This window comes from Podarcis muralis, chromosome 7, assembly GCF_964188315.1.
Source record: "Podarcis muralis chromosome 7, rPodMur119.hap1.1, whole genome shotgun sequence".
In the NCBI taxonomy this organism is placed as follows: Eukaryota; Metazoa; Chordata; class Lepidosauria; order Squamata; family Lacertidae; genus Podarcis; species Podarcis muralis.
This window is the reverse complement of record NC_135661.1, coordinates 84,766,308-84,793,420: the sequence shown is the minus strand read 5'-3', so window position 1 is coordinate 84,793,420 and position 27,113 is coordinate 84,766,308. Positions and strand designations below refer to the sequence as shown.

The following is a 27,113-nucleotide window of genomic DNA, read 5'->3' as shown; positions in this document are numbered from 1 at the left end:
CTCAGTCGCCAACCTCAGCCATCCCTGTCCATCCAGCCTGAGTGTAATTTAACCCACAGGAGCCTCTGTTGTGTGATACCCACTTGGTGGCCAGCTTTCTTGCCGAACTCCTCTCTTCCACAAGGTGGCAGAGGTAACCTGGCCTGGCCGGCTGGGATAAACCTCAGGTAAGAACACTCTGATTGCCATCCAGCGGGTGGAGTATTGGGAGCAAATGCCTGGCTTTATAAAGACTTGGTTCTGTCCAGAGGGACAGCCCTTCATCTACTTGGAGACAAGCTGAGGACACGCAGCAGTTCAGGTCTACACGGCAGCGGTCAGCAAGCGTGTCACGGAAACACCCCGCGGGAGGAAGCAACGGGCTCGATGCCCCAATATTGGAGGGATCGTCTCACTTTGCCCTACACCATGGAAGCCTGTTGATTCCTTTAACTCTGCTCCCAAAGTGCCCTTGTGCATTTTCAGGGGAGGCGAAAGGAGGAGGCGGACAGTTAATTCGGCACCAGACTCAGTCGCCGGGTGGATTTCAGAAAGAACACATTTATTTTTTTGAGAAGACAAAGAATAGTAATAACTAAACCTTGCAAAGAAAGCAATTCCAGGATTAAAAAAAAATTAAAATTAGTGTGCGCTCGCAAGATTCCCTTTCCCCCCTTTCTTACTGGGATTTTGGAATGCTGGGCTCTGTCAAGATGGAATCGCACGACATTTCCGAATGGACTTCATACTACAACGAACCCACGGAGGTAAGTGCCAAATAGCGCAAAAAAACCCCCAACAACTTGGGAATAATTTGGGAATAACTTGGGAATGGATGCCTTTCTCTTTTTTTAAGGAGTAGGGTTTAAAAGAAGCAACTGTGACTGCTCTATTTAGGACACGCATGAGATATAACGTTAATTGTGAGACCTGGCTGTACTGCAATCTTGGGAACTCTCTTGTGTGCTTCCAGAGTGTTGGGCTATATACTTCCTTTATCAGAATATGCCGCTCAAAACTCCTGTTGTTATAAGGAACCGTCCCAGGCATCTCTACTAGGCAGACAGAGACGGCGTATTCTACCTGTCGACAACTTAAAAGGAAGGAAAAATAGCAGGCGGTATAATTTAGTTCAGCAGTTCAACCTTGTGGAATTCAGTAACATGTAGAATTCGCTCTCAGAAGAGGCAGTGGTGGACCCCAGATTGCATGGCTCTAAAACAGGATTAGGCAAATCCATGGAGTGGATCCAAGACTATCCATGGAGCTACTAGTAGCTACGTTCTATTTCCACTGTTGGGGGCAGTAAAACTTCCAAATAATACCAGTTTTTGGGAAATCCCAAGTGGGGAGAGTAGGTTTCGCACCAAGGTCCTGCTTGTGGGATATGGCGGGTCACTGTGAAAACAGTCTGCTGGGCCACCACCAGCTTGACCCAGGAGGTTCTTCTTGTGTTCCTAGGGATGTTAAGAATTGCCTTCCTAGATCGGACCCAATTATTCCAGAGTTCTGGCCTAGCCAGTCAAAATGAAACAAAAGCTTGCTGCGTTGTATCTGGTCAATCCATGGGCCTGTCCAGCTCAGAGGACTGGTTGTGCCTCTCCAAGGTTTCGGATAGCGAATCCTTCCCAGAGATTGGGGATTGAACCTTCTGCATGCAAGGCATGCGATCTGCCACGGCGTCACCATGGCTCTATCCCAGGTGCCAGTGGAAGGGCATGAAAGCCATGGGTCACCCAGCTCTGTTCTTACCACCTGGCATCCAACCGTTTATTTACAACCTCTGATTATGGGCCAAATGACGTCTCCAACCCCCCATGTCTGTTTACCTCGCCGTTTTTATGGCCGTCGTTTTATGGTTACAGTCTGTAAAGTTTTCTAAAGGAAGCCTCCAACCAGGTTGATCGCAGCACCTAAGGGCCTAGGCCACCTTAGTACTTTACATTCCAAAAACGGGAGCTGGGTCTTTCAAAAAACCAGCTTTCTCTTAAGCCGACGCAGCATTATACCAATATCGTCTTGGTCCCGTATCCCAAAAAGAGCCATTTTCTCCTGCAAGCTCTTTCTAATCTCAAAGCCACCTTTCTTGCGGTTGGAAAACTTTGCCATCGATTCCATATTCCGTGCTTCCTCCCTCGCCTCCCTGCCGTTGCAGCAATATAAATTAAAACTGCGGTTGCAGGGTCTTGGAGGTGGGAGAAAAAGAAAACCCGGTGTCATATTTCTTTGGTTTTTAATTAAATTTAATTACTGAGCAAAGAAGCTTATAATCCCAACACGTTGCTCCTCAGCCCCCTCAGCCCCAGGTGTCGGCTAGGTCGCGGCGCCAGTTTCTAAAATGGCTGCATGTTGCCTACTCTACGCTGACTGACATCAGCTTCCCAGGGTCTCAGGAGGAGTTTTTCCCAGATGCGATCTATACTGCTGAGGTTTAATTCCCCCTCTGCCTCCAAAGAGGGCACAAGGTGGCCCTTATGGAGGGGACTGGCTGGGTTTCTTCAATGCCAACACAGGTACTACGGTTTGGGTTTAGCAGGAACTTGCCAGCACTTCAGATCCTGAGCTCTGTTGCTCATGCCTTTTGAGAGATTGCTGCTTCCTGTTGTAATTCTAGACAGGGACAATACCTGTGTCCGTCCCCCACCCCTAAAATATATATATAACACCCTGTGTTGGGGAGTAAAAGCAGTGCAGTGCATAGCCCTCTGTCGCCCGAACGCGCCTTTTTTGCTTTCTCCCCTGTCCACTACTGCTACGTGGTCCACTTACAGTGGTACCTCGGGTTAAGTACTTAATTCGTTCCGGAGGTCCGTACTTAACCTGAAACTGTTCTTAACCTGAAGCACCACTTTAGCTAATGGGGCCTCCCGCTGCCGCCGCAGCACGATTTCTGTTCTCATCCTGAAGCAAAGTTCTTAACCCAAGGTACTATTTATGGGTTAGTGGAGTCTGTAACCTGAAGCGTATGTAACCCGAGGTACCACTGTAGTTCCTTGCGCTCTCTCAACAATGCACGGGTGGCCAGGATTGCTCCAAAAAACACTCATTCTGGCAGCTAGACTGGGTGGGGACTGGGAGCGGCCGCCGAGACCATATAACACCGGTCCTGAAAGACCTGCATTGGCTCCCAGTACGTTTCCGAGCACAATTCAAAGTGTTGGTGCTGACCTTTAAAGCCCTAAATGGCCTCAGTCCTGTATACCTGAAGGAGCGTCTCCACCCAATTGTTCAGCTCAGACACTGAGGTCCGAGGGCCTTCTAGAGGTTCCCTCCCTGTGAGAAGTGAGGTGACAGGGAACCAGGCAGAGGGCCTTCTTGGTAGTGGCACCCGCCTTGTGGAACACCCTCCCTTCAGATGTCAAGGAAATAAACAACTATCTGACTTTTAGAAGACATCTGAAGGCAGCCCTGTTTAGGGAAGTTTTTAATGTTTAATGCTGTATCGTGTTTTTAATATTCGGTTGGGAGCCACCACCTAGAGTGGCTGGGGAAACCCAGCCAGATGGACGGGGGTATATATAATATATTATTATTATTATTATTATTATTATTATTATTATTATTATTATTATACCATTCTGCACATAATGTACTCAAACAGAAGTCTCTTTTTTAAAAATCTAAGGTCCCAATTCAATGGACACTTGCTTAGGAGTAACTCTCACGGAACACAGTGGAAATTAACTTGAGATAAGAAAATAAATCTGTGTGTCTCTCTAGAACTGAGGGCCGCACGAAGATTGGCTAACAAAATGAAACACTTCACGTGACTCGTACTTAACTTGTGGAACTACCCAAAAGAGGATGCAGTCATAGGAGCTCCTATCAATAGTTCTGCAGAAAGATTAGATAAATTTCCTCAGGGGCAGATAAACTGCGGTCACCATGATGAGATCTAAAATGGAAGCCCTGCCGTACCGCTAAAAGCCAATCATTGAGGACTAGCGACAAGGGTGGGTGAGCATCTCTGTGATGACGTCTGCTGGGTCACTCAGAGGCACCGAGTCTCCAAAATGGCAGGCTACACGGACCTTTGGCTTGAATCCAAGCCGGCAATACAATCAGCGCACACAGTAACCTAAGCAATGGAAAATATATTAATATTGCCACGTCGCTTCCGCCGGGTGCTAAGCTCTGCCTCTTACGCACGGGTTGCCAAGGGTCATTATTTATTTTATTCCCCCTATCTACCAGCCTCCCGACCAGTGCAATTCTCTGCGCGACGTTACCCGATATTTTAACATCAGCAACAGCACCGTGTTATAAACCATCACTGAAACAATCAAGGTATAACCAACAAAAGCTTAATAATAATAATACAGTGGTACCCCGGGTTACATACGCTTCAGGTTACATACACTTCAGGTTACAGACTCCGGTAACCCAGAAATATTAAGAACTTTGCTTCAGGATGAGAACAGAAATCGTGCTCCGGCAGCGCAGCGGCGGCAGGAGGTCCCATTAGCTAAAGTGGTGCTTCAGGTTAAGAACAGTTTCAGGTTAAGAACGGACCTCCGGAACGAATTAAGTACTTAACCTGAGGTACATAATAATGTTTCACAAGCAGCAGTTCATGTGACTCTGGGGAAATGTCAGAATAAAACAGCCCCAACGTTAAGCATAACACAGGCTGGGAAATCATTGTCTTTTAAAAGCCTGTGGAAAAATAAATAGATTCTTTAAATTACATCAAGGCAGGCAGCAGGTGTGCCTCTATAGCAGCCTACCCCAACCTGGTGCCCCCAAGGTGTTTTGGACTACAGTGACGGCTATGCTCGACGGAACGGCTGGAGGCAGCCAAGCTTCTGAATACAGTGGTACCTCGGGTTACATACGCTTCAGGTTACAGACTCCACTAAGCCAGAAATAGTACCTCGGGTTAAGAACTTTGCTTCAGGATGAGAACAGAAATCGTGCTCCAGCGGCGCGGCGTCAGAAGGAGGCCCCATAAGCTAAAGTGGTGCTTCAGGTTAAGAACAATTTCAGGTTAAGAACGGTCCTCCAGAACGAATTAAGTACTTAACCTGAGGTACCACTGTACCAGCTTCTGGAAACCACGAGAGGGGAGAGGGGCTCTTGTGATCGGAGCCTGCTTGGAGTTTCCTACAGGAATCTGGCTGGCCACTGTGAGAACAGAATGCTGGACTAAATGGGCCATTGGCCGGATCCAGCACTTCTTATGTTCTTATCAGAACATCAGCCCCATCAGCCCCAGCCAGCATAATAATAATAATAATAATAATAATAATAATAATAATAATAATTTATTTATACCCCACCCATCTGGCTGGGTTTCCCCAGCCACTCTGGGCAGCTTCCAGAAGAATATTAAAATACAATGATTCTTCAAATATTAAAAGCTTCCCTAAACAGGGCTGCCTTTGGATGTCTTCTAAAAGTCCGATAGTTGTTTATTTCTTTGACGTCTGATGATAGCAAGTCTTTCTACCCAACACTGCAAATTAGGGCAGGCTTACGGTGTGCCCTTGGCAAACCTGGGCGGCAACGGGTGGTTGCTCACGCCCTTGTCGCTTGATGACGCCTCTTTATTTATTTGATAAGATTTCCATCGCAACGTCGGTAGCGTAACGATAGCTCAAACTGTATGTGTGTGTGGAGAGAGAGAGAGAGAGAGAGAGAGAGAGAGAGAGAAATCGATCTTCTTTGGCCAGGCATAGTCAAACTTGGCCCTCCAGCTGTTTTGGGACTACAACGCCCATCATCCCTGACCACTGGTCTTGTTAGCTAGGGATGATGGGAGTTGTAGTCCCAAAACACCTGGAGGGCCGAGTTTGCCTATGTCTGTCTTTGGCGATCAATCGTAGACGAGTAAGATTGTCTTCTGTGAACACGGTTTTAACTGTGAGTCCGTAAGTGACTGTGGAGGCCAATTCTGGATCCACACATCCTATAGACACACACACACACACAAAGGGTAGTATATAAATTTACTACTACTACTACTACTAATAATAATAATAATAATAATAATATATAAAAATCTTATGATTTTTTTACGACAGAGAAGAACTTGTAGTGCCCAAGTCCTGTTTGCAGGCTTCCCAAAGATCAGATCCGAGGTCCACTTATTCCAGCATAGGGCCAGTCAGAACAAAAAGGAAAAACAAACCTGGCTGATCCCGAGGCAGAGGATAGGCCCATCTAGTTCAGTATTACCTGCACGGACTGGCAGCAGCTCTTCATGGGTTTCAGGCAGGGATGTCTACCTGCAGGTGTGGCTGAGCACTTTTTGCAAAGCCGATGCTCTGCCAGTGAGCTTGTGGCCATTTCCAGATATAATTTGCAATATTTACGAATTGTCTGCAATCGTAGATCACTAAGCAATCTACAAAATATAGAATAAATTTTTTGAATATACAGAATTAGCTAAAATGACATATAGAATAAGAGACCAAAAAGGGACAAAGTTTGATGAAGAATGGGGTAAATTTATGGCATATATAAGAACAAACTGTAGAAGCTTAAAAACTATGGCAGGGTTAACATAATTCCTGTGATGTGCATAGAAGGGGAATAAGAATCTACAGGAGGGGATATATCTCAAGAAAACCGAAGCAGGGAAGGAAGGAAGTCAATTAAAAGTAGCCAGATGACATGGAACAGAAGAACTTAAGAAGCAGCACTATACCATTCCTGGGATGCCAGGAATTGAATTTGGGACCTTCTGCATGCAAAGCACATGTTCTGCCCCTGAGCCTTGGCCCTTTCCCCAGACTGTGCCTTAAGGACCACGCATTGCACAGTAATAATGATGTTTAAAGTCTGCCCCTAGATTTACAGTTAAAGAAAGGCAGGATGATTAGCAAAGGATGGATTGGGTTAAACCACAGAGCCTAGGACTTGCCGATCAGAAGGTTGGTGGTTCGAATCCCCACAACGGGGTGAGCTCCTGTTGCTAGGTCCCTGCTCCTGCCAGCCTAGCAGTTCGAAAGCACGTCAAAGTGCAAGTAGATAAATAGGTACCACTCCGGCGGGAAGGTAAACGGCGTTTCCATGCGCTGCTCTGGTTCGCCAGAAGCGGCTTAGTCATGCTGGCCACATGACCCGGAAGCTGTACGCCGGCTCCCTCGGCCAATAAAGCGAGATGAGCGCCGCAACCCCAGAGTCGGCCACGACTGGACCTAATGGTCAGGGGTCCCTTTCCCTTTCCTTTACCTTAAGTAGCAGCTAATTGATACAGATCTACATATATACAATATTTCATGTGATTTATTTGTTTTGGTTTTTTATAATTTGTAAACCACCTTGGGTGTCTTGGCAGAAAGGCTTCCTCAACCTCAGCCCTCCAGATGTTTTGAGACTACAATTCCCATCATCCCTGACCGCTGGTCCTGCTAGCTAGGGATCATGGGAGTTGTAGGCCAAAAACATGTGGAGGGCCGAGGTTGAGGAAGCCTGCTGTATATAATCGTAATAAACAACTAAAACACGAATCCTTTTTTTAAAAAACTGAACGCGTGAAAAATTGACGCCTCAAAAGTTCTGTTTGGGGTGACGATGGAACTCACTGAGCAACAGCCAGTGAAAACTAAGAACAGCCCAAGTTAGTCTTGGGGGCCAAGCGAGACTTGACGGTGTCGGGATCATTTGAGTCCCTGCCAAGAGAGACCACACTTATGGTGTGGGATTTGGAGTGACCAAGTCTGGGTCACTTTGCCATTAGCACCACTTCTTGTACTGGGTCCAAGCACCTGGCAGAAGTTACTAACTGGGTGCAGTGCCAGATTTACGTATAAGCTAAACAAGCTATAGCTTAGGGCCCCACTCTCTTGGGGACCCCCCAAAAAATTAAAGGGAAAAAAACCTGGATGTACATTTCCAAAATATAAGATAAAAAACAAATAAAATAAAACCTACATACAGCAACAGTGTTTTGTGTTGTGTAGGCTCCTATGATGTAAGTAATGGGCCCCACCTGCTAGCCTGTTCCCTAAAATATCACGGGTTTGCTCATTTCTACATACCGTAGTACCTCCAGTTGCAGACGGGATCCGTTCCGGAGCTCTGGTCCAGATCCCGAGGTTTCTGCAACAGGAGGTGCCTGTTCTGCGCATGCACGCAGCGCGATAGAGTGCTTCTGCACATGCGTGTGGCGCATAGAGCGCTTCTGCGCATGCACGAGCAGCGAAACCTGGGAAAATACTTCCAGGTTTGCTGCTTTTGCAACCCGAAGTTGCAAAAGCCGAGGTTCTACGGTATAGGGTGCCTACATTCTGCATGGACCGGTTGCAACACAACATGTGCAAATGGCTTTAGATACCTGTGAGGTCCATAAATTACCATATAGCATATATTCAACACAAAAAACAGCAACAATTTGTTGTTGACAAAGGACAGCTGGACAAAGGACCTTCAGTAGCTTAGGGCCTCGTCAAACCTAAATCCAGGCCTGGCTAGGTGTCAGAATTGCACCTCTAAGATGCAAGGAGAGCTGGAAGAGGCACACCTCTGTTGCAAACTGCTCTGGAACCCACCTATGAGCTTCAAAAAGGACTTTTCCATGCAAATGGAGGGGGGACGTCGTTGCAAAACATGCCAGGCAACCCCGTCCCCAAAACATTTGCTGTGTTCGTAGCCCTTTCTGAAGCCGTCCAGGCTGGTGGCTGTTTTGTATAGCAAGGAGGCGAAACTTAAAGCCCTGTGAATGGAGAACAGTAGGGCAGAGTAACGGCGCATGATTCCAATCCTCTCTCCTAGTCCCCCTCTAACACATTAGTTTGTTCTCCCTGATAAAGCTCCTCTATATAAGACGAATGTGCAAAAGGACAAATACAACACGCCTCCAAACAGGGTCAGAATCTTTTCCCTTTCTAGGAAGATTTGGTTTCACCAGGTGAAATCAGCATCAGCACATTAAGAACACTTCCTTCTGTACAGTATTTTAAAATTGCCAGCTTTGTGTATTTATGTGCTTTAAATGCCTGTCAGAAGAAAGGACGCTGATCGGTTAACTTTAGGCATCCTGATTTCATGAAGGATTAAGGCTTATCAACGGTTGTAGCTGTAGAAAGGAGGGATCCGGGTGGCGATGTGGGTTAAACCAGAGCCTAGGACTTGCAGATCAGAAGGTCGGCAGTTCGAATCCCCGCGACGGGGTGAGCTCCCATTGCCCCGCCCCTGCTCCTGCCAACCTAGCAGTTCGAAAGCACGTCAAAGTGCAAGTAGATAAATAGGTACCGCTCCGGTGGGAAGGTAAACGGCGTTTCCGTGCGCTGCTCTGGTTCGCCAGAAGCGGCTTAGTCATGCTGGCCACATGACCCGGAAGCTATACGCCGGCTCCCTCGGCCAATAAAGCGAGTTGAGCGCCGCAACCCCAGAGTCGGCCGCGACTGGACCTAATGGTCAGGGGTCCCTTTACCTTTACCTAGCTAGAAAGGGAGCCTCTGTCGTCAGAGTCTGTCTGATGACTAGTTTCTGGGGACGAACTGCAGGGAATGGTTACATCTCTGCCACAGCCAGCTTCCTAGGAACACATACAGCGGAGCTGCGGTTGGTGACTTTTGATCTGCCCCAGCATAGTCAGTTTCTTACACTTTTATTTTTCCTCTGTCCCGTTTGAAGAGTCTGTAAATAGCGGGATCTTTTATGTACCCAAAATGACACCATCCAGATACCAAAGAGAGGTGGCAACAGATTTGGGGGGACCCCAATGTCTGCAGAACTAGGGAGAGAGGAACAAAAGGCAGGGGACACCCACAATTGTTTTTAATTTTGTTTTTAATGCTGTAACCTGCCCTGGGATCTTACAGTGAAGGGCGGGCGATAGATGATAGATAGATAGATGGTAGATATAGATAGATAGATAGATGATAGATGATAGATAGATAGATAGATAGATGGATAGATAGATAGATATAGATTATAGATAGATGATAGATAGATAGATATAGATAGATATAGATAGATGATAGATAGATAGATAGATAGATAGATAGATAGATAGATAGATGATAGATAGATAGATAGATAGATAGATAGATAGATGATAGATAGATAGATGATAGATAGATAGATAGATAGATAGATAGATAGATAGATAGATGATAGATAGATGATAGATAGATAGATAGATAGATAGATAGATAGATAGATAGATGATAGATAGATAGATATAGATAGATGATAGATAGATAGATGATAGATAGATAGATAGATAGATAGATGATAGATAGATAGATAGATGATAGATAGAGATAGATAGATGATAGATAAACAATCAGCCCAATTAGAGTTGAGCATGCTCAGTTGGTACACAAAGCTGTCTGAATACTAGTGGGGAGGGGAAACGGAACGGAATATCCTGGAGATGGGCACGCCAGCCTGGCTGGCACCCTAAACAGGATCACTCCGTTCCATGACATTTTGCTGCAGATCCCCCTGGTTATTTATATTTTTAAAGATTTATATATGCCAACATTTTCAATATTTTTAAAGGGGGGAAAACCCAACTATATAACGAGATCGAAACAGGCAATTGAAAGAAAAAAAAGTCAGCGGAAACATTAGTACACACAAGATAAAAGTGGACCAAAACTGAAAAGCTAGCAGCTGGTCGATAAGGGTAAACCAGGAATTTTAGCACAGACAAAATGGGATTGCTTTCACGACTTCCAAAATCTAGAACCCCCCCCCCCAAGGTAGTTCTCATCTGCTGAGTTGTGCCTTTGTCTTATGTAGTAAATTTAGTTCAAATTATTAAGGGGTGTGAAGGGGTTTTATACCCAAATGAACCAATTCAGTATCAAAAAGAAGGGGGAAGGGGGAGCCTTCGTGTGAGCAGTTGCTTCACGATTTCTTCTCATTCTGCAGCAGAGATAAAATAATCCAGATTTCAACACAACAGGCAACCGACACATTACACAATAGCAATCATCCTTGGTTTGGTTAAAGAAATTCAGAACCGCCAGGACAGAGAAAACTTGACTAGGGTGGAATCTAGACGCATATTAAAAAAAAGTTGTGAAAACTTTTTTTAAAAAAAGTTTTGAAAAATATATCGACTTTGCCATAGCTCACCGTCGCCATCTAGTGTCATATTTGTGTAATGCATTTTACAACACATGTTTTATTTGCAGCTGTATAGCTGAGTCAGAGGATACAATAAACCATTTGCATTTATTTTAAAAAATGCAATAAAATAGCTAGGGCTGCTTTCTGACCTTTATTAAGGTCCAGAGACTATATTCTCATGGGGGTGGGAGATGGTTGATGGAGGACCCTGGGTGAGGGATAGGGAAATGTTGGTCTCTTGGATAAGAATTACCGTACTTTTAAGATAGGACTCTGTATTCTACTTATTCTGTTTGCTATTTTATTGTATTATGAAAACCATAAAAATCTCACCACTGGGAACAACTGGGGCTGCTTGCTGATGTTTAGGCTTAACTCCATTCTAAACGTTTAGTGGGTTGATCAAAAACTCAATTTTAAATAGGTGGACCTAAAACCAGAACCTCAATACAGGCACATTTTGAAACTGCTGAAAGAAGCATGAGAGAATCAGAGCAAACGGGCAACCTTAACACCACCATTATTTCTTCATTCTCTGTGACACTTGACACGCCACAAATAAAAGTCACCACCAGCAAAATCAGACAAGTAAGGTTAAAAAAAAAAAAAAAGGTATATTCTGCTCCATTAAGACTGATGGGAATCTTTCCACTATGGGAGAAGGATTTCGGGCAAGACTTACCCATTTATTGATTAAAATGGTTTTAAATTTGCCGTTCTACAAACAAGGGTTTGAATTAGGCTGTGGGTCACAGCAACAGTTTAGAGTCACCCCTCTTGCAGGTTAATGTAGGTTTATCTTATTGCTGAAAACGTTACAATTGGGCCACTTTCTACTGAGTCACTTAAAAGACTTGGATTAATAAGTAACTTTGCTGTTAGTGCGCCTCGGAATGACAAAAAACGTGCTTTCATTCAGGCTGGCCGGGACTTTTGCATAAGACAAAAGTTAGCACACTGTTTCAGTAATCGATTAATCTGTTAAAATGAGATATCAGCTGAACGACTCTCAATTTATCAGACTGCCTTAGCTGGTTTTTTTGGTTCTCAGCGCCTGCAAATTCCAACGACACAAACCAATCTAATCAACAAGATACCACATTGCAATCGTTATTTTCATAGGTACAGGTGGTCTGCCCTAGACAAAGCTGTTCCAGTTTTATTAATCTGAATCAGTTTTTAGGTACTACCAACTGCACATTTTCACTTTGCACAAAGTACCTAAGGAGTTTGAGTGCAACCCCAAAGAGGGAATTTCCTGTTTGCACACCCCCTAGGTGGTTCCAGATGTTGCCTCACCCAAGCCCCCCACTAAAAAGAAATAAAAATAAAAATAAAAAATTCTTCAGCTTCCCAGATACTGGGAGCGGGACCTACACGAGAACCATATATTTTTCAAAAGGGAGATTGTTTTAGCTCTCAGTGCCCCTGCAGGGGAACAACACATGATTATCACCTCCTTCAGGTTCCAGATTTCTGTGAAGGCTCGGCAGCGCTGACGTGAAACACCAGTGTTAGCGAAAGTTGCTCCGTCCACACCTAATATGACGAATCTCTGTGTACATGAACTGCTCAGAACCTTAGATATGAAACTATTTAAAGGGTGGATCTGGAAAACGACAAAGGGTCTCATTTCGCACTACTCACAGCTGTGGAAGCTTTTAAAAAAACAACAACCCACGTCACAATCTATCAAAGATGGGAGCAGGGTTATGCACAACAGTGGTGGCGCAAGGAACAAAAGCATAGAACCAGTGAGAGGGTTCATTATTCTGCAGAAGTTCTTTGACATATGTGGAAAGACACCTGGTCAGAACGCAGGAAGCAAGGTTTAAAAGGTGTTCAGAGCGAAGCATCCCTTATTTGTAAATGTTGCTTATGTATTCACTTATTTTGAAGATAACGGTTTTTGGAATTCACCGACTGACTCGTCCCCTCACTAATATGACCAATATTAACATGCATATTGAGGAAGTACTTGAACAATGAACAGAAAGCTGACATTTGCTATACAGTGGTACCTCGGGTTAAGTACTTAATTCGTTCCGGAGGTCCGTTCTTAACCTGAAACTGTTCTTAACCTGAAGCACCACTTTAGCGAATGGGGCCTCCTGCTGCTGCCGCGCCACCGGAGCACGATTTCTGTTCTTATCCTGAAGCAAAGTTCTTAACCTGAGGTAATATTTCTGGGTAAGCGGAGTCGGTAGCATCAAGCGTATGTAACCTGAAGCGTATGTAACCCGAGGTACCACTGTACATGTAATCAAATGATACTGATCACTAAATATGCCTCTTGGAAACCTGCTCACAAATCTCACAGGCCCTGGGTAGTTTGGGTCTTTGGTTGTGTACACAGTACTGTGTTGAAACGCTGTTCTTTTTTCTCAATTTCTATTGAAGCTGCTCCAGGGTCGGCAAGCACATCAAAATGCTGTATTAAGAAACAATAGGATAGATACAAATTGTGACTAAGGTCCTATGTGTGTCTCCCAAACCAGTGGTTGACGCACACCGAATGCCGAGTCGACGGGAGTGTGTACACAGCCTTTGTAAGAAAGAACCTAGCGTTGAGTGCTATAACTCATCCGGACTGATTCAATGATGATGATGATAATTTATTACTTGTACCCTTCCCTTCGAACTGGATTGCCCCAGCCACCCAGGGCAGGTTCCAAAAGAATATGAAACACTACAAAACATCAGATATTAAAATCTTCCCGATACAGGGCTGCCTTCAGATAGGCAGACTGGGTTAAAAACAGCCAAGACTCCTGTGTCATGTTAAAGACTCACAGATTTATCATGGCGTAACCTTTCATGGACTCCACAAAAGCTTACGCCGTGATAAAACTGTTAGTCTTTAACGCACCACAGGAGTCTGGGTTGTTTTTTTTGTTACCCCTCTCAACATCCTTAGGTTGGATTCTAATTTCTGCCATTTTTTAATCCCAGCAAACTTTTGCTTTGCAGTCAAATCTGTGACCGCGGGAAATAAACAAACGGGTTAAGAAAACTTCATTTATAGTCATCGGCAGATGTGTGAGAGGGTCTCTGAAAGTCGTTTTGTTTGTGTAAATATAGCAGAAGGACAGGGACCCGGATCAGAGCTGTGGCGTGTGTTCTCTAAGGCATCTCTTACAGAAATGCCCCCAGGTGTTTTAAACCTCTGTAGGGTGAAAGGTACAATAACAGGCTGCCGTCCCGTACATATTTACTTTGGAGTAAGTCGTGGAGAGTCTCGTGGGGCCTACTTCTGAGTCAATGTGTTTCACAGTGGGCCACTACACGTGCGTTTAGGGCTGCAGTCTCCGTTCTTCCGAAGACACAAAATAGGAGCAGGGAGTCGTAACAATATCTCCCTATCCCATTCATGACGGTTTAAATCAGAATCTCTTTGACAATTATTAGCGGGATTCTTTTTAGCCTTGATTATACCTAAAACTGATTGCTACCATTATTGCTGGATATCCAAATCACCTAAAACAGGGGCAGCTCTAATGGTACTCTTCAGATATTGCTGGATTCCGACTCCCATCCATTCAAGCCAGAATGGCCCATGGTCAGACATGGTGGGATTTGTAGTTAACAGCTAGACTAGGGCACTAAGTTGACTCCCCTTGGTCATAGCTGTCAACTTACAGATTTGAAAATAAGGGACCAGCAGCCTCGAAAATAAGGGATCAGCAGCCAAAATAAGGGATCAACAATTACTTTGATAAAATACATACTTTGTTGTGTGCAAATGGCTTTAGATACCTATTAGGTCCTATAAATTACCATATAGCATATATTCAACACAAAAAAACAGCAACAATTTGTTGTTGACAAAGCACAGCTGGACATAGAAAGGGCCCCATTACCTTCAGTAGCTTATTTAAGGGACATCATCAATAAGGGACAGCAGCGGGACATGGCCCTGGGATAAGGGACTGTCCCGCCAAATAAGGGACGCTTGACAGCTATGCCCTTGGTCTAAAGGTATTCTATAATCTCTCCTTCCCCCAAAAAATAATCTGAAATGTTTGGTAGAAGTCTGAACCGAGAAGAGGGTCACCAACTTTTAAAAATTAGTCCTGCCCCTGTGCCTTAAGCAGTTAGTTGATTGGTACAAATTTAGCAGGTGAATATTTTCCTGGCATGGAGCTAACATGATGGGGGAAAGCTTCATTTGCAAAAAAAAATCTCTCTGCATCAGGCTGCTGTTAACTGCACAGGAGTAGGGCCAGTGACAACTTTGGCAATTGCGCATGCAAGTCCTTCTGGGATCTGGTTGAAAAGCCAAACGTTCTGCAAGCCGAGACGGAGTTGGCACTTCCAGCCATTTTTAAGACAACGGCTCTTTTTTCCTCTCTCCCTCCCTCCCCATCTCCAGTGGTCCAGTCCACCGTCCCTCCCAGCCCCCAGATGTTCAGAATTGGTCCAAACTTTCCCATGCAGGAAAAACCGACTTAATTTTAGCACCTTCTGTGGTCTTCGTGGAATGGAGCAAACAGAGACCTGCTGAGCAGGATGCAAACTTTGCCCGAGAACCAATGGGTGTCGTTCAGAGGGAAGGTGGCAACAGGATATGGTTGGAAGGGGGTGATTTTTGGCTCGACCCGTTCCGTCGGAGCAAGGCAGGGTTCTCTATTCAGCAGCAGAGTTTAATCTGAGCCAGGTTTCCAAGACGGTGAGCTCCAGAACCTCTTTTCAAGAGGCAAAATTCGGTCTTGGGAGAATTGCCAAGGTCCTGCTGCTGATAAAGAGCCTTTATGGCCTAAGCTAAATAAGACAGTCCTTGCCCCCAAGGAGCTTGCAGTCTAAATTTCAACAGTGCAGAGAACAAAGGGAGGAGGTCAGAGAGAGGAGGGTGAAGGACTGGCAAGCTACACATGCCTTCCCTTCAGTCCATTGGGAAACATGGGGAGCTTTTCTGTATTGGGGACCAGGGACTGGCGGCTCTGCCAGAGAGACTGGGACGCGAAGGGTCTTTCCTAGTCCTACGCAAGAGACCCAAGAAGCTGCCTTTAAGAACCAATGATCTACCCTGACTGGCAGAGGCTCTCCTGAGTCTGGGCCTGCCCACACCAGAGGACAATGTCCAAAGCACCCCAGGGTTGTTTCACATCTTCTCTCCCCGTAAGGTAAAGGTAAAGGGACCCCTGACCATTAGGTCCAGTCGTGGCCAACTCTGGGGTTGCAGCGCTCATCTCGCTTTATTGGCCGAGGGAGCCGGCGTACAGCTTCCGGGTCATGTGGCCAGCATGACTAAGCCGCTTCTGGCAAACCAGAGCAGCGCAAGGAAACGCCGTTTACCTTCCCGCCGGAGCGGTACCTATTTATCTACTTGCACTTTGACGTGCTTTTGAACTGCTAGGTGGGCAGGAGCAGGGACCGAGCAACGGGAGCTCACCCCGTCGCGGGGATTCGAACCACCGACCTTCTGATCGGCAAGTCCTAGGCTCTGTGGTTTAACCCACAGCGCCACACTCGTCCCTCTCTCCCCGTCCGCCCCCTTTAAATGGATGGTTTTTCAATCCAGGCTGTTCTGCACTTTCCAAGGACTGGAAAACCCCCCAGTTAGTGGGGGAAAGATCTGGGACAACCCTGAAATGGAGACAACGTCATGTGGGCACACACAAACCCCTATAGAAACGGAGAGGCAGGTTAACACACATTCGCATTTTGCTCGCTCTGGTGTGGGCAAGTCCTAGCCGGAGTTGTCAGGGATTGAATGTGGGACTTTCTGCACGCAAATCAGACTTTCTACCACTGAGTTAAGGCCCTTATAATGACAAACCTGGACGTGGCACAGGAGCTCTGTGATGGGATCCTATGACATTTTTTTGTGGGTTAAAAGCGTTAAGATCAGAATGTGGAAAATATGAAAACAAAGAAGGGGCAGGAACGAAGATACAGTGGTACCTCGGGCTACATACGCTTCAGGTTACAGACGCTTCAGGTTACAGACTCCGCTAACCCAGAAATATTACCTTGGGTTAAGAACTTTGCTTCAGGATGAGAACAGAAATCGCGCGGCGGCAGCAGCAGGCCCCATTAGCTAAAGTGGTGCTTCAGGTTAAGAACTATTTCAGGTTAAGAACGGACCTCCAGAACTAATTAAGTACTTAACCCGAGGTACCACTGTATTGGAGATATTCTTCAGAGGACTATGGGGAGCACGGAAAAATTAATAATTAACAATTTGGACTGCAATTTGGTGGTTTTTTAAAATTTAAATTTTAAAATTTAGAATTTTAAAATTTTATATTTAGATTTGGTGGGTTTTTTAGTTTATTGTTTTTAATTGGATTGTGATGTGGATATGTTGATTGGCTGTTTTTATTGGAAAATCAATAAAAATGATTTTAAAAAACAAAAGCAGGAGGAGGAGGTCTGCAGCACTTGAGGGGGGTGAACCCTTTCACCTGACATCGTTTCTAGCCCACCCTCCAGATATTTTGGACTACAACTCCCATCAGTCCCAGCCAGCACAGGAGAGCTGACCTAGGAAGAGGGTGGGTTTGTTATTCCCGACACGTGACTCCTGGATATTAGTGGCATTATGCAGACCTGACTTCTCAGTCCTTAACACGCTGAAACCGCCCAGGCATGTTCACAGTCAGGGGAGCATTAACGTCTGGGTTTCCCCCACTTAGAAGTAGATTTATGGATAGGAGCAAGGGTGATTCTACATGGAATTATGCTTTATATGATGCTGATGTGAATTAGAACCCCCGCTCCAGTGTACAGTGGTACCTCGGGTCAAGTACTTAATTCGTTCTGGAGGTCCGTTCTTAACCTGAAACTGTTCTTAACCTGAAGCACCACTTTAGCTAATGGGGCCTCCCGCTGCTGCCACACAATTTCTGTTCTCATCCTGAGGTAAAGTTCTTAACCCAAGGTACTATTTCTGGGTTAGAGGAGTCTGTAACCTGAAGCGTCTGTAACTTGAAGCATATGTAACCCAAGGTACCACTGTATAATGTATGGACAGATGGGAAAACCCACTGTTTTCCTACCCTGCAACTGGTCTAAAAGAGTTTCCAGCATTTCTACAGCCCCTGCTCCTACGCTCTAAACAGAAGTCTTACATGCAGACATTTAGCAGGCGACGTTTTCCCCACCCCCAAGCACAGGAGCAGGGCCAGTCAACATCAGTGGCATCCTTCTGAATCTCCAAATAGAATCTCCAGTTAAAACAAATATGTGAATACATGCCTTTGGATCTCACCCATCACTTCCTATTCCTGCCCCTCACTTCCCCCTGTTGCCTTCCCAACCTGTTGCTTAGGGGGCTGACTAGTTAACCCAGAACATTGGTGGTTCGAGCCCATCCAAGGACGGCTGTGGGCAGGGCTGTCTTAAGCATATGTGGTGCCAGGGTGCAAAGATCCGCCCGGTGCTCCCCCCCCCCAGGTTGCTCGGTGGAGCCGGCTGGCCGCCTCAGCGTCTCGCTGGCTCGGTCGCTCCCAAACTCACGGCGCAGAGCCACCAGCAGCAAAAGAGCCTGCCACAGCGCTCTGACCGATGGATGGGCTCTTCCCCGGACTCAACTCTCGGCCTGGCGCCCCTGAGAGCTTGGCACCCGGGTGCCCCACACCCCTAGCACCTATGGGTAAGATGGCCCTGTCTGTGGGCAGGATTCCTGCATTCCAGAAAGTTGGACTGGATACGGTACGAGACGATAATCTTTATTGTCATTGTCCCATACAGAACAACAAAATTGAAAAATCTACATGAAACATTCAAAACCCAACAAGCCTGCTATCCCAGCTATCCCAGCCTGGTTAGCCCCATAAAAACTCTGATACCCCATTTTTAAATACAATATACTCCCACAGACACTCCTTACACTGAGTTTAAAACCAAAATCGCATTTGATCATAGAATCATAGAATAGAATCATAGAATCATAGAATCATAGAATCATAGAGTTGGAAGAGACCACAAGGGCCATCGAGTCCAACCCCCTGCCAAGCAGGAAACACCATCAGAGCACTCCTGACATATGGTTGTCAAGCCTCTGCTTAAAGACCTCCAAAGAAGGAGACTCCACCACACTCCTTGGCAGCAAATTCCACTGTCGAACAGCTCTTACTGTCAGGAAGTTCTTCCTAATGTTTAGGTGGAATCTTCTTTCTTGTAGTTTGGATCCATTGCTCCGTGTCCGCTTCTCTGGAGCAGCAGAAAACAGCCTTTCTCCCTCCTCTATGTGACATCCTTTTATATATTTGTACATGGTTATCATATCGCCCCGTAACCTCCTCTTCTCCAGGGTAAACATGCCCAGCTCCCTTAGCCGTTCCTCATAAGGCATCGTTTCCAGGCCTTTGACCATTTTGGTTGCCCTCCTCTGGACACGTTCCAGTTTGTCAGTGTCCTTCTTGAACTGTGGTGCCCAGAACTGGACACAGTACTCCAGGTGAGGTCTGACCATTTGGGTAGAAACTGTTTCTCAGGCGGCTAGTCCTAGTCTTTATAACCCTGTACCTTCTTCCAGAAGGCAGAAGCTGAAAGAGATCATTTCCGGGGTGCGCACGATCCTGCGCTATCTCTGCAGCTTTCTTATGGCACCTGGAAGCATAGATTTGATCCAAGGTGGGAAGAGTGCACCCAATTATTCTCTCTGCAGTCTGTGGGATGAGACCCACAGAGTCTCTTCCAACTCTACCAATCTATGATCCGACTTTTCTTTTTTTAAAAGTTGGCTTTGGGGGCCCTGCTGAGTGCATCTGCGCCCAAAACACTGGTCCTCAAAAACGTGGGGGCAAAATTCCAAGGAAGGAAAGGACCTTAGCAAGTAAAATCTTCTTTCCTCCTCCTGGGGAGCATGTGTGTTTCATAAAATAAAGTCAAGAAAAGATGCTCCAGTTCAAAAAGTTTGAGAAACAAAGATGTTCGATGGGAGTTGTTGTAGTCCAAAACATCTGAAGGGCACCAGTTTAGGGAAGGTTGATTTAGAATTTTGTTATCCTGCAAAGCTCCGTGTTTCCAATGCCACCAAGATAAACTATATATTACTGCTGGTGTAATGTTAGGGCTTTCACTTGACTAATGAAAGCAGCACAATCTCATGCATCTCTACCCAGGCCATGTTTATTTAGAATTAACTATTTTCAGTGGTGCGTTCTCACCCAAGTAAGTGTATTTTGGATCACAGCTTGGGGAGATACCAGTTAAGTGGATCCACTACACTGGAATAAATTTGCACATGTAAAAATCACATAGGTCTAAAGCAAAAGAACAAACAAACACGTACTTCCTTTGGGGATATTGCAGACAGATATTGCTTTTGGGTGTTGAAGACACCTAACACGACATTTGACACCTGCAATTACAAAAGCAACTTGTACTAAAAAGCTGAATTCCTTGAATTCAAAAGTTATAAACCTATAGTCCCATGAATTGGGACCCGCCTTTTAGCTGATCAACGTGGCTTTTAATTGTTTCGCCTAACCGGTTAATCAACTCAGTGTTGCAGCCCTAAGTCAAATATTTCAAGTGCCTAAATCTCTGGCCCTCCAGATATTGTTGGATTCCAGCTCCCATCAGCCCAAACTGGCATAGCCAATAGCTAGCGATGATGATAGCAACATCTGGAGGGCCACTCTTGGCCTACAAGGAGGCCGGGTGCCTCGCAAAAACGAGGAGTCCCTACTCACAGGCCTGATGTTTCAGGTAAGCGATGGCACACTTTTACAAAGTGGGAGGCAGGACCATGTCGCTGGCGCACTTTGAGGGTACCCAGTGCCTGGGGCTGCAGTCCCACCCACATATACTAGGAGGGGAGCCTCCCAGAACACAGTGGGGCATCCACACTTCTACTTGTGCCATCTCTAGAAAGCACAGCTCTGAGCGCTTTCCCCCTTGCTCCACTCTTTTCAAACCCACTCTTTAGCGACAAATCGGAACAAACGTCAATCCAGGGGAAACCCGAATTGCTGTTTGCTCCGATTAAGCGCTAGAGAGTGGGTTTTCACTGGGGGACAGCAACAGGAAGGGTGGACAAACCCTGAGTCAGGATTGCACCGTGCGGCTGCTAAACCAGGGGGCATGTTGGTTACCCCAGTTTAATGCTTCAACGAGCAAGATTTTGCAAACCGGCCCTATCTCCTCAGTTTCAGGGACTGAGCAGATTGGACTCCTGGTTTCCCAACAAAGGGGTGGGCTTTGATGTGGCTGTCGCCATGTTTCAAAGGTCTTCTTGTACACAGTGCAGAGGGATGTGAGATACCTTTGGGGAAAGGGGAGACCAAGCCAGGGCTGGTTGCCAGACCTGCCCCCCCCCGCCCCCGCATGCAAACAACAGATTCTAATGTCCAAGGCTGCCTGTCCGGGGCTGGGGGTGAGGAGGGGGTGATGGCCCCGGTCCAGCTTGCACAACGCCAGCGTCTGCTGTGCTGTTTAGAAAGGATTTGGGGCTATCAGGGAGATGAGAGAGGCCATGGAAAATCTAAACCCCACGCTCTCCTCCTGAGCAGCAAAAACCGGCAAAACCTGCAGCGGGGAAAGTTGCAAAGGATGGAAAAAGCGAACAGGGTTCTAAAGAAAATTGCACGCCCACAATTGGACAGCTTTTCCAGGGGGGGAAGAAAAATAAAATTTAAACTTCTGTTCAATCCCGGTTGCGGAAGAAAAGAGCGTGAAGGCCCCAAAGTCACCATCTAAACATTTCTTTATAATCCCGCGAGCTTGAAACCTTACTGAAACGAAAAGCAAGTGTTATGTATTGAAGTTCTCGCCCACTATTTAATAGCAAGAGTTGTCAAACTTATTCGCAGCGCAGGGAAATGTGTTCAGTTACAGAGCATGCGTGTGATGTTGTGCAGGGCTCAAACCTAAACCATGACGTCCATATATTAAGTTCCAAAATCATTTTTCTCAAAGTGCAAGTGGCGTGTTAGGGGGAAGGGAGCCAGCTGGTGCCGCCTATGCAAACTGATGGGTCCCAGCCAACTCACAATTTATGGGGCATGTTGTGTTTGCTGCATACATAATGGTATCTATAATGGTAAACACAATGAAAGTGTCGTGTATTTGTAAACATACCGTGAAACCATGTGTCCTTCCCGCTTATTTACAAACGCTCATTTGTCCGGCGCGCTTTGCATCCGCAAGCGCCGTGTGAACACGCTGTGTCAAAACGCCACTTGTGTGCAATTTCGTTATGGCCTATATTCTATGCTTTCCAATGAATCTTGCCCAGTCATGGGTTGCAGCCATTCTGGGGAGCCAGGGCAAGCGAGGAGGAGGAAATTTCCTACTGGACCGCAGGAACATCTGGCTAATAAAATCCCAGCCACGTGAAGAGGCGAGTTGCTGGACGGCCCTGAAATAGCTCCTTCTAATCCGAGATAATGAAAGAAGGTTCAAAAGCCATTCGCCTTCTCAGAAACAATAGGAAGGCAACCTTGGTTGGGAGCAGCCTAATCTCCTTCGCTCTTTCTGAAAAGGGTTTACAATGTTTGGCTCAGGGGGGAAAATAAGTTACAGGCAGACACACCCAAGGAAGGTCTAAAGGAGACGCAGGAGGAAATATCAGGTAGGAAACCATCTAAAAGCAGCCTTAGCCGGCCTGGCAACCTGCAGATGTTTAGGACTACAACTCCCACCAGCCCCAGCCAGCACAGCTGGGAGTTGTAGTCTAAAACATCTGGATTGCCCCAGGGTGGTGAAGGCTGAGCCAAACTTGTGTCGGCTGTTGTCGCAAGTGCCTTAGAGTCAAACGACATGATATACTGGTCTCCTGTGATCGGAAAAAGCTTTGGAACCTCCTCTCCCAAATCGCCCCTCCCCGCCGTGGTTGCTTTTTGAAGAGCAAAATTGTGCTAGGAGTTCCAGCGATGGAAAAACAAACTCATGCGTGGTTTGGCTTCTACTGAATCATACCTTTGGTGTCTAGCTCAGAACTAGCTCAGCAGGGCAAACGGAGCTTCCAGGTGGGGACTTCATATCGTAAATGGGTTGGTCACATAGTGCGGATCAGCTGCTGACATCCGATTTCCTTCTTTCTTTTATTATTGGATTTCCGCCCAGGAAGGGTTGATCCGGATTTAATGGTGGAGGGAATATGGGACTATGACGTTTGTGTGGACATTGCAAACGTTTGCATGCCAATCGGGAAGCTCGGGAAGTGCTGTTTTACTGCACGCTAAAGGACAGAGGGACGCGGGTGGCGCTGTGGGTAAAAGCCTCAGCGCCTAGGGCTTGTCGATCGAAAGGTCGGCGGTTCAAATCCCTGCGGCGGGGTGCGCTCCCGCTACTCGGTCCCAGCGCCTGCCAACCTAGCAGTTCGAAAGCACCCCCGGGTGCAAGTGGATAAATAGGGACCGCTTACTGGCGGGAAGGTAAACGGCGTTTCCGTGTGCAGCTCTGGCTCGCCAGAGCAGCAATGTCACGCTGGCCACGTGACCTGGAAGTGTCTCCGGACAGCGCTGGCCCCCGGCCTCTTGAGTGAGATGGGCGCACAACCCTAGAGTCTGACTGAGTAGAACACTTCCATTAGTTACTCTGTTGTAATGTCTTTCTGCATGATTGTTAGGACTTAGTAAGGAACCTGTAAAAACCTGAATAAGAAGAAGTAGGGAAATGTATAGTTTTTTCAATGATATGTTTCCAAGTGCAGTTTAGGCATAGAGACTTTATATACATTGAAGAGCTTTATTTCATTTGAGCTGTAAACCTGATTAATTCCTAAAAATGACTATCTTTGTCACTGTTCATGTACATTTTTTAAAGCTGTATCGGAAATTCTGCACTTTATGTACCTGTAATTTGTATCATTTTCTGGTATTTTTCTGAACTAGAATATTGTCGAAAAAGCCGCCCAGAGTGGCTGGGGAAACTCAGCCAGATGGGCGGGGTATAAATAATAAATTATTATTATTATTATTAGAGTCTGTCAAGACTGGCCCGTACGGGCAGGGGTACCTTTACCTTTAAAGGACAGAAGCAAGCTCTCTCTCCACCCCATAACTTCACGTGGAGTTGCCATTGGCGAGGGACGCAACAGCAAAACTCAATGACAAAAAAATTCAAACACAGTGGTACCTCTGGTTACGAACTTAATTCGTTCCGGAGGTCCGTTCTTAACCTGAAACCGTTCTTAACCTGAGGTACCACTTTAGCTAATGGGGCCTCCCACTGCTGCCGCCACCGCGCAATTTCTGTTCTCATCCCGAGAACAGAATTTCTGTTCTTAATTTCTGTTCTTAACCCGAGGTACTACTTCTGGGTTAGCGGAGTCTGTAACCCAAAGTGTTTGTAACCTGAGGTATGACTGTAACAATAAAAGAGCACAAGACACCAGAAAATAACATTAGAACAACAGCAGCAGATGAATATTTGCTCCGTAAAGGTAAAGGGACCCCTGACCGTTAGGTCCAGTCGTGACCAACTCTGGGGTTGCGGCACTCATCTCGCTCTATAGGCTGAGGGAGCCGGCGTACAGCTTCCAGGTGATGTGGCCAGCATGAGTAAGCTGCTTCTGTCGAACCAGAGCAGTGCACGGAAACGCCGTTTACCTTCCCGCCAGAGTGGTACCTAGTTATCTACTTGCACTTTGATGTGCTTTCGAACTGCTAGGTTGGCAGGAGCAGGGACCGAGCAACGGGAGCTCACCCCGTCGCGGGGATTCGAACCACCGACCTTCTGATCGGCAAGCCCTAGACTCTGTGGTTTAACCGACAGCGCCACCCGCATCCTATTTGCTCCATAAAGGTAAAAGGTAAAGGTACCCCTGCCCGTACGGGCCAGTCTTGACAGACTCTAGGGTTGTGCGCCCATCTCACTTAAGAGGCCGGGGGCCAGCGCTGTCCCCAGACACTTCCGGGTCACGTGGCCAGCGTGACAAAGCTGCAACTGGCGAGCCAGCGCAGCACACGGAAACGCCGTTTACCTTCCCGCCAGTAAGCGGTCCCTATTTATCTACTTGCACCTGGGGGTGCTTTCGAACTGCTAGGTTGGCAGGCGCTGGGACCGAACAATGGGAGCGCACCCCGCCGCGGGGATTCGAACCGCCGACCTTTCGATCGGCAAGCCCTAGGCGCTGAGGCTTTTACCCACAGCGCCACCCGCGTCCCACCCGCCACCTGCTCCATAAGATGCCCCAATTTCCCCAAATGTACGCACTGATTTTCTTTTGAATAGGGTCATATGATCTATTAAGAGAGTCGGTGGCTACATGTTCAGGGAGAAGACGGTCTGGGAATCCTCCACACAGTTTTGCTGCTTGTGCCACCGGGGGAACCAAGCCACTGGGTGGCAACCCAGAACGCAGGGGCCACCAACCTGTCCCCCAGTATGAAATGTGGGCATGTTTAAGAGGGCCTGTTCAAGGTAGGAGAGGATGAGCCAAGGCAAATTTCAACTGAGCAGGAAGGGCAGACACGTCTCTTGCGCACTGTGGATATTTGAGGGGATATTTATTGAGATCTTTTGTGGGCATGATAGGAAGTACTGGCAAACACACTGGCGCCTGCAGGCACACCCCTATGGATATACGCCTGGGATTGCTCACACACGCAAGTTCTGCACAGCGTCTGCATGGCAACGTCACCATCAAAACGCTGTCCTACTTCCCCATTTAATCCTGATTTCCCGTTTCTTTGGATAACCTCGTAATTGAAAGGTGGAAACAGTAGGCAAATCTGGATTAAATGGGTTAAAAAAATATACAGGGCAGCAATTTGACGAGGACAACACAATGTGGGCACTGAGAAAAATCTGCAAGCATGAGCAGTGGATTCAAATTAGGGGTCTGGGGACCCCTGGGGGTCCGTGTCCCCATCTCTTGTCTGCAGCCCCCAACTCTAATTTTGTCATTTTTGCATAGTAATATCGCAAATTTTATGGTCTGCTTTAGCGTTGTGCGATTTTTCAATACAGTGGTACCTCAGGTTACATACGCTTTAAGTTACATACGCTTCAGGTTACAGGCTCCGCTAACCCAGAAATAGTGCTTCAGGTTTAGAACTTTGCTTCAGGATGAGAACAGAACTCGGGCTCCGGTGGCGCAGTGGCAGCGGGAGGCCCCATTAGCTAAAGTGGTGCTTCAGGTTAAGAACAGTTTCAGGTTAAGTACGGACCTCCGGAACGAATTAAGTACTTAACCCGAGATACTACTGTGTGCTGGCCCAAAATCGGTTTCGAAATCACACCACGATAACAATTTTAACCCTATATCGCTCCTCGCGCGAAGGAGGGCAGAGCAGCCGATTTTGAGGCACCGCCGATATCGCATGATGATCTCCGCCAATAACGCTGCTGATCTGATCTGCCTCCCCTCACGCCGAGGGAGACCAGGGCAGCTGAATGTGAGGCGCTGCCTTCCCCTCTCTTTAGCAGAGGAGGCCGCCAGCTAAACACTGCGGTGTGGCGGTATATCACAATGTCAGAAAGGAGCTGGTGTCGAACCACCACTGTCCTCGCCGCAACTTGTTCTCCCCTCATTTTCACCAGCAATACACCACCGAGTGAAGCCGCCACCGCGGTCTGCCCCTCATACCGGCCCTGGGCAATACACAGTGGTACCTTGGTTGTCGAACTTAATCCGTTCGACTCCTGGAACCATTCGAAAACCAAGGTGCGGCTTCCGATTGGCTGTAGGAGCTTCCTGCACTCAATCGGAAGCTGCGTCACATGCTCGGCTTCCAAAAAACATTCACAAACTGGAACACTTACTTCTGGGTTTGCGGCGTTCGGGAGCCAAGCCGTTCGACAACCAAGGTACAGTGGTACCTCAGGTTACATACGCTTCAGGTTACAGACTCCGCTAACCCAGAAATATTACCTCGGGTTAAGAACTTTGCTTCAGGATGAAACAGAAATCGTGCTCCGGTGGCGCGGCAGCAGCAGGAGGCCCCATTAGCTAAAGTGGTGCTTCGGGTTAAGAACAGTTTCAGGTTAAGAACGGACCTCTGGAATGAATTAAGTACTTAAGGTACCACTGTATTGATATATCGCCCAGGCCTACTCCCCCATCCCCATCCCCTCCCACTCAAACCATGCTGTGGAAGTGACTCAGTTTCCTCTCCTCTTCCCACCCGCCAAAACTTCATGACTGCTCCTTCCTTCATCCCCATGCCTGATCTCCAATTTCAGAACATCAAGATGTTTAGCTG

The 27,113-nt window shown here is 46.7% G+C and overlaps 1 protein-coding gene across 1 annotated transcript in view; it reads left to right on the top strand.

The window, feature by feature from the left end:
- Positions 1-243: 243 nt before the first annotated feature.
- Positions 244-27,113, top strand: part of FOXA3 (forkhead box A3) — a 35,257-nt gene continuing 8,387 nt past the window's right edge. Inside the window, exon 1 of the mRNA XM_028742110.2 lies at positions 244-746. Coding sequence (XP_028597943.2) covers positions 675-746 — 72 coding nt within the window. The 5' untranslated portion in view covers positions 244-674. The remainder of the gene's footprint in view (positions 747-27,113) is intronic.